Source organism: Antrostomus carolinensis, unplaced genomic scaffold, assembly GCF_000700745.2.
Source record: "Antrostomus carolinensis isolate BGI_N321 unplaced genomic scaffold, ASM70074v2 scaffold28356, whole genome shotgun sequence".
NCBI classification, from domain to species: Eukaryota; Metazoa; Chordata; class Aves; order Caprimulgiformes; family Caprimulgidae; genus Antrostomus; species Antrostomus carolinensis.
In genome coordinates, this window is record NW_010321590.1 from 7,142 (window position 1) to 13,710 (window position 6,569).

At 40.9% G+C, this 6,569-nt stretch overlaps 1 protein-coding gene across 1 annotated transcript; it reads right to left on the reverse strand.

Annotated features, from left to right (window-relative positions):
• Positions 1–210: 210 nt before the first annotated feature.
• LOC104520064 (cell surface glycoprotein CD200 receptor 1-B) lies at positions 211–6,290 on the reverse strand. Its single transcript, XM_010169988.1, has 6 exons — positions 6,224–6,290; positions 5,121–5,429; positions 3,469–3,717; positions 3,060–3,155; positions 2,426–2,472; positions 211–327 (listed from the first exon to the last, which is right to left on the reverse strand). Exons 1-6 carry the CDS (start codon positions 6,288–6,290, stop codon positions 211–213), a joined length of 885 nt encoding a protein of 294 aa, XP_010168290.1.
• Positions 6,291–6,569: the final 279 nt, after the last annotated feature.

Here is a 6,569-nt window from a genome sequence, read left to right on the forward strand (position 1 = left end):
TAGAGAAAGACAGAAATAATTTACTGAAGGAGGTTGCTCCCTCACACTGTCTTCAGGTCAGGAAAGACAAAGGCTTTTGTAGAGCAGTTTTCAGTGTTCTGCTTGCCCTGCTATGTGGTAAGGTCTGAGATTTGTTGGTTGAAGTACAAGTTCCAGTAACTGGGTATCGCTGGTAGCTGAGCTGGTATTACACTGCTTGTGCCTACACTGTTAGTAGTCCATATTTATAAATCTGGGATTGTAGTTCTGATAGATACATTCTGATAAGACAGGAGGGTCGACCACATCTCTTTTCTCACATGATGGTGTGGACCTGAAGTTCTTAGACTGCAATATAAAGAAAAACATGTACCATTATATCACATGGTAGAATTTTGTGGAACCATTATATCTAGAGAATCCAAACAAAAAAAAAGACAACTAGAAGAAACCTGGTAGGCAACATTACTTTTGTGAAGTAAAAAACTGTGAAATTATTTCTATTTTTTGATAATAATTATAGTAATAAAGTAAAAAACTGTGAAGTTATTTCTCTGAGGTCTGTGAGCAGAGGGATAGGTCACAGAGGATGAAACCTGAACTGATAGAGAGATGTAGCAACTGCCTTCCCAAACAGGACAGCCTTTTGAATTATTTTTTTTCTTAATGTGATTGAAAACAAATCTTGAAATGCTGGTATTTTTAGCAAAATAGATGATAATGAACATTACTAACTTATCTGAATAAATAAATAAATAAATAGAATAAAAAAGGCAGGCCACAGGCAATCCAATTTAGGCACCTAAAATTACTGGAAACTTTTAACTTTGATCTCTGCAACTCCCATTCCTGTCAGTCAACTTGTCCTGAATGCCATAGAAGAGCATATCAGGAAATGAATCATTTAACTTCAGAGCACTGTTTGACTAGTTTGCAACAAACAAGGCACACAGTCATTAATTTAAGCGTGAGCAGAAAGCAAAATATTAACCAATTGTTCTTTCAATGTGCATTAAATGAGGCAGAAGCCCTGAGGAAAGAGCAGCATATTATCATGCTGTTAAAAATGTATCACAACACATTGGAATTAGAGAGGAAGTAAAAGTTGCGGTGGCAGATTTATCACTGCTGTTTCTTAGCTGCTGAGTGTTTGGACTGCAACTTAAAAAATAAAAGTTTCCTAGCTGTGTTTGGCCCTAATAGAGCAGAAGGAAGCACACCCTTTTCCCTCATTGTAAAACAGGTGTCTGTTTTCAGATGGTTTTTAATCGAGCAGGTTTTTGCTATCAAGGGCAATACACGTTCTGAAGCATAAAATCAGAGTTAAGATTACTCTGTGATGCAGAAATGTGAAAACATTAAGTTTGGGGAGATTTAAAATTCAGCTTAACCATTGGCATTGTAAATTTAATTTATAGAATTCTTAGGCAGGAAATACACTACTCCACTCTTGGTCTAGTGCTTAAGCAATTTCTCAGATACTCTGAATACATGTGTGGTGGGTTGACCTTGGCTAAATGGCAGGTGCCCACCAAGCTGCTCTATCACCCCCCTCCTCAGCAGGATGGGGAGGGGAGAAAATAAGATGGAAAAATACCCAAACTTGTGGGTCGAGACAAAGGCAGGTTAATAGAAACAAAGCAAAGCTGCACACGTAGAAGCAAACGAACAAAATAATTATTCTCTACTTCCCATCAGCAGGCGATGTCTGGCCATTTCCTGGGAAGCAGGGCTTCGGTATGTGTAGCGGTTGCTCTGGTGGACAAACATTGTAAATAACGAATGCCCCCACTTCCCCCTGTGTTCTTCTTGCTTTTATTTCTGAGCAGATGTCATATGGTGTGGAATATCCCATTGGTCAGTTTGGGTCAGCTGTCCTGGCTATATCCCCTCCCAATATCTTCCTCAGCCCTAGCCCACTGGTGGGGGAGTGTTAGAAATGTTGGGAGAAACAGCCTTGATGCTCTGGGAGCATTGCTCAGCAGTAACCGAAACACTGGTGTGTTACCAACGCCTTTCTAGCTACTAACACAAAAGGGCTGCTATGGGGAAAATTAACCCCATCTCAGCCAGACCCAATACAACATGAAGATAGGGCCATCCAAGCAATAGACACCCTCCCACAGAATCACAGAATATTAGGGATTGGAAGGGACCTCGAAAGATCATCCAGTCCAATCCCCCTGCCAGAGCAGGAACCTAAATGAGATCACACAGGAAGGCGTCCAGGCGGGTCTTGAATGTCTCTGGAGAAGGAGACTCCACACCCTCCCTGGGCAGCCTGTCCCAGGGCTCTGTCACCCTCCATTCCTCATTCCTCCCTCCAAGCACATAGAGAGACAAACAGTTTTGTCAGAGCAGACACATTGCCGGGAAATTGCATGTTTTCGTGAAGAATACACAAAAAAAACCCCACAAAATATGCACAACAGAAAAGCCCACTTACTGCAAATGGTACTGCCGACCCACGTGCCAGCTGACGCAACCGGAAAGCTGGAAGTAGGATGGCAGGGAATTAAAATGGTTTGATGGGACAAGGTGCACAGCTGTGATGTCTAGAGTTCTCCTCGAGCTGCCCTCAGTTCTTGAAAGACTTTCTTCAAAATACAGTTACACTCATTGGTTAAGTTCTTAATTTTTTATGTCCTGTTCTTGATCATGCTATTGTCTTATTTTTCCTTTCGTTGAAATTTTTGATTAGTCTGGGAGAAAGGACTGAACTGACTCAGGTGCACTTTTCCTCAGTTCTGCAGGAACATGCTGGGCCTCGGAAACCATCTGAGCATGTTTTCTCCTCTCCTATCTGCCCAGGGAGGTGCTCATGGCACCAAGCCTGACAAGATGCCAGAAGCATTTGGCCAACATGTGCCCTCAGGGACATGGTCTGAATCTCGGGATTCTTCTTATAGAACTCTGGACTTGTTCCATCCCTTAGTTTATTAAGATTTTTCCAAAAGGTGTATACATTGTATATGGACATTTTCCTCAATCCTGACCTCCCACTCCACTCTCATCCCCTCGTACCTGCACATAGGCAGCAATGGAATTGTGATACATTTCAGGTTTATCAAATTACTTACCTCTGCACCTGAAAATCAAGCACAAAGTCACACCACTGACAACAGCAACACTTGCGGATCCTCCTATCAGGAGATAGGGAAGCCTGGGGAAAGCGCCTGAGAGATGAAAAAAGAAAGCTAGTTACAGAGCTAGAAATCAGTAACCACTCACTATGTGATGTTAACACCTACCTTAACCAGAGGAGAAAGCTAATCCTCCACCCTCACAGCTCAAATGAGCTGAGAGACACAGATGAGAAGTCTCTATCAACAATCTATTAATTTCTCTATCACCATGCACTAGGACTTTGGTTTATAACCCCACTGAACATTCAGCAGAGCCCTGGCATTCCATGGGAACAGCTGCATTGAACAGCAGAAAGAAGCCCAAGAGCACGATGAAGAGCAATTACAGAACAATGTTCTTTACATGACAGGTCTAGGGACAGAGTCTGGTTCATAGCTGGGTGGGTAACCAGGCAGGTGACAGTGGGAAGCGTGTTGTTGACCCAGCCTATGTAGCTCACTCTGGTCACTGTTCCATCTGGATGATGGACTTCTTCCTCGGTGCTGTCATTACTTGCAGGGATCCAGGAGATGTCAGCAGCTGGCTTTCCAGCAGATGCTTGACAGACAGCCACCCTGCTCTTGTCACAGGTCAGAGTCACCGTAGGAGGGACTACAGAAGAAGAAAAGAAAAAAAGAAAAAGGCTACAACCATTATTTCCAGTTCAGTATAAAATCACCAACTGAGAAACTGAAAAATGGGTGGTATTTTTTTAGTTTGCATGACCAATTCAAGAGATTTTTTTTAAATAATTTGGAATATTAGCACCAACAATCTTTAGAGGAAAAAAAAATACATCAAAAAGTTCAAGTTGAATATCTCCAAAACTAGCTAGCTGCACCTAAAAGTACTGCTTCCTCGTGTTTTCCAAAAGGTGACTACAATAGTAACAGGGGAAGATGGGATGGCAGAGAAGGGGGGATTAAATAAAGATCTATAAATACGGCAGTGCACATACTGAAGAAAACCCAGCTTGCTGAAGCTCCAGCTAAAATTTTCAGGAGATTGGGTAAACAGAATCAAGAATTTGATAGTAGGGAAATAAAGGAGGAATCAGACAGGATCATTCTGCCTAAAGCCCAACAACTCATATTCTGCATTTGACAAAACAGGCAAAGGCTGGGACAATGCCTAAGCCATTATCAGAAAGACCCTGCAGGGCAGAACAAAAAAAATCATGACAAAAAGTAATAATAGCAATGATAGAGTTCTAAAATTCATTTCCCATAATTTTTAGTTATATTCAGAAGGTTTAATTAATGTGGCCAGAACACAAAATCTTCTCCAATATTTTGTTTTTAAACTTATGGAAACCTAGAGATAGTTTACCAGACTATCTGAAAAAGATTATTTGATGTATCCATCGTGTTTCCTAATATTTTGTTACCGCCTATATTGAAAATAGACTAATTTCATTTTTATTTTAGTGATACACACTTATAGACAGCTTTCAGTATTTCTGGAAAAGTGAAATATTTCCAGAGACTGTCCTGAAACTTCTGCTTCCTTCCTATCCAGCTCTTCCCCAGACAAAACACACATTGACCTCATTGTGAATTTTGGTTCTGCATCCTCTTGCTCAGTTTATAGCACCAGTATTTATTTGATACCTTCTGTTTGCATTGATTTAACCAAGAGTGTATCCTCCTGGTTGTATGAACATTCATGGTGTGAACCTCATGTTGCACCCGAAGAACTCTCTCAGAAACTACGCAGATTGTTGGATTTGTGCATTTTAAAACCTCCCCTGTTCATGAGGCAGAAGTTAAAAAAACAAACACCAAAACCCCCAGATTATTTCTCCACAGAACAGCCAAGTCCTATTGCATAACTCCTTATGCTTTTCCCCCTCCCCTCTCCAAATAGCCAGACTAAATTAGTTTATCTCTTTATTTTCAATTTAATTATGCATCCAGAATGAATTTGGTCATTTACCACTAAATCGAATCATTTTTATTTACATACACACCAAAAAAAAAAACCCCAAAAACCCAAAACCACAAGGTGTGTCTTACCTATCACAGTCAAAGAAGAGAAAAATAGAAAATTCCCTTCACTGCTGGCAATTTCACAGGTGTAATTTCCCTCATCACCAAGGCTCACAGGGTAAATACAAAGAGCAGGGTCATCATCAGGTGAATATTTCCACATTATCCTCTCACTGCAGTTTAACCTCCTTGTCTCATTGTGATCCCTTCTGTAGGCCAACAAGCAGCAAGTGCTGCATTTCATCTTCCACGTCACCATGAGCAAAGACATCTTGGAGACGTAAGGGCAACTCAACACAGCCTCATGACCGGCTTCCACACTTACCATGTTGTAAGCTACTTAAGAAGAAAAAAAATATACATTAAAAATGACGCTACAACCATCATCAAAGCATAGGAAACTCTTGGGTTCATCACACTAAAATTTCTACTTCCCTACTGTACTGGCACACCTGGGGACACATTGTTGTCTGCAGACACGTCTAAGTAGTATTCAATTTCCAGTCCAGCTTCTTGATGTCACTCTTTGAAGTCTGGCAGTGTGGTGGAGATGGTGCCTTTCCACCGTGAGCACTGTGCAGGTGTGTGATGCATGTTGATGAGCTGCAAGTCTTCCATCTTTTTTTTTTTTAGGCAACAGATTTCTATCATTTTTATATAGGCTTTGAAGAAGTGATAGGGAGGGCAAGATTCACCCTTAAGGGAAAGGAAACTACTTAAAAAAAAAAAATTGTTATGGAATCAGGTGTTTTGGTTAAAGTGCAAGAAAAAACAGGGATAGCAGTGGAACATACACCTGTAAGAAGGTTAAAACCCAAGATCACTTGGTGCAGTAGTTCACAAGGTGTATTTAGTAAGGGACATATGTAGATCCCTTTCCTACCAGAAATCATATCTCTCCTGATATGGTCCCAGTTGAACAGATGGATCTGTGTCAGATTCCTATCAGATATATCAGCCTGTGCCACTCACACTTATTTTGCCAGCCGAAGTGACATCACTCTTTGCATTCACATTAAACAATAAGCAACATTTCCCCTGGTGAACCATGAAGTTTCAGTGCACTGGTGAGTTGGAAATCCAGAATAACCAACAAGTGCTGCATGTAGTTTGGGATCTTTCTCACTTACCTGACCCTTTGACCAGATGGATTATCAAGAAAAGAAGCGCAGCCAGAACTGCCCAGGTCTGAGCCATCTTTTTAGCAGAAGGATTTGGCACTGCAGAAAGTGGAGGCAAAGAAAGTGGCACGGAGTCACAAACGGTTCTGCAAATCCCTTCAAAGAGAACATTTATTAAAACCTCTGTTTCTTTTGAAAACAGAAATTCTAAACAAGACCCTACATCAAGTATCATTCTTCTACTGAAGAAAGTAAAGAAAAAAAAAGTGGTTTGAAAATGAAAAACCACTGCTGTTTACAAACTTTGAAAATCCAGGATCTCTGATGCCATTTTAGAGGCAGCTCTAGCTGCTCG

Excerpts from the sequence above, each read along its gene's own strand:
- LOC104520064 (XM_010169988.1), bottom strand. The coding sequence starts at position 6,290 with ATGGCTCAGACCTGGGCAGTTCTGGCTGCGCTTCTTTTCTTGATAATC. Across the intron at positions 3,718-5,120 it reads CTCTTCTTTGACTGTGATAG|TCCCTCCTACGGTGACTCTG; the intron begins GTAAGACACACC and ends CTTCTTCTGTAG. Across the intron at positions 3,156-3,468 it reads TCTGTCCCTAGACCTGTCAT|GCGCTTTCCCCAGGCTTCCC; the intron begins GTAAAGAACATT and ends TTCATCTCTCAG.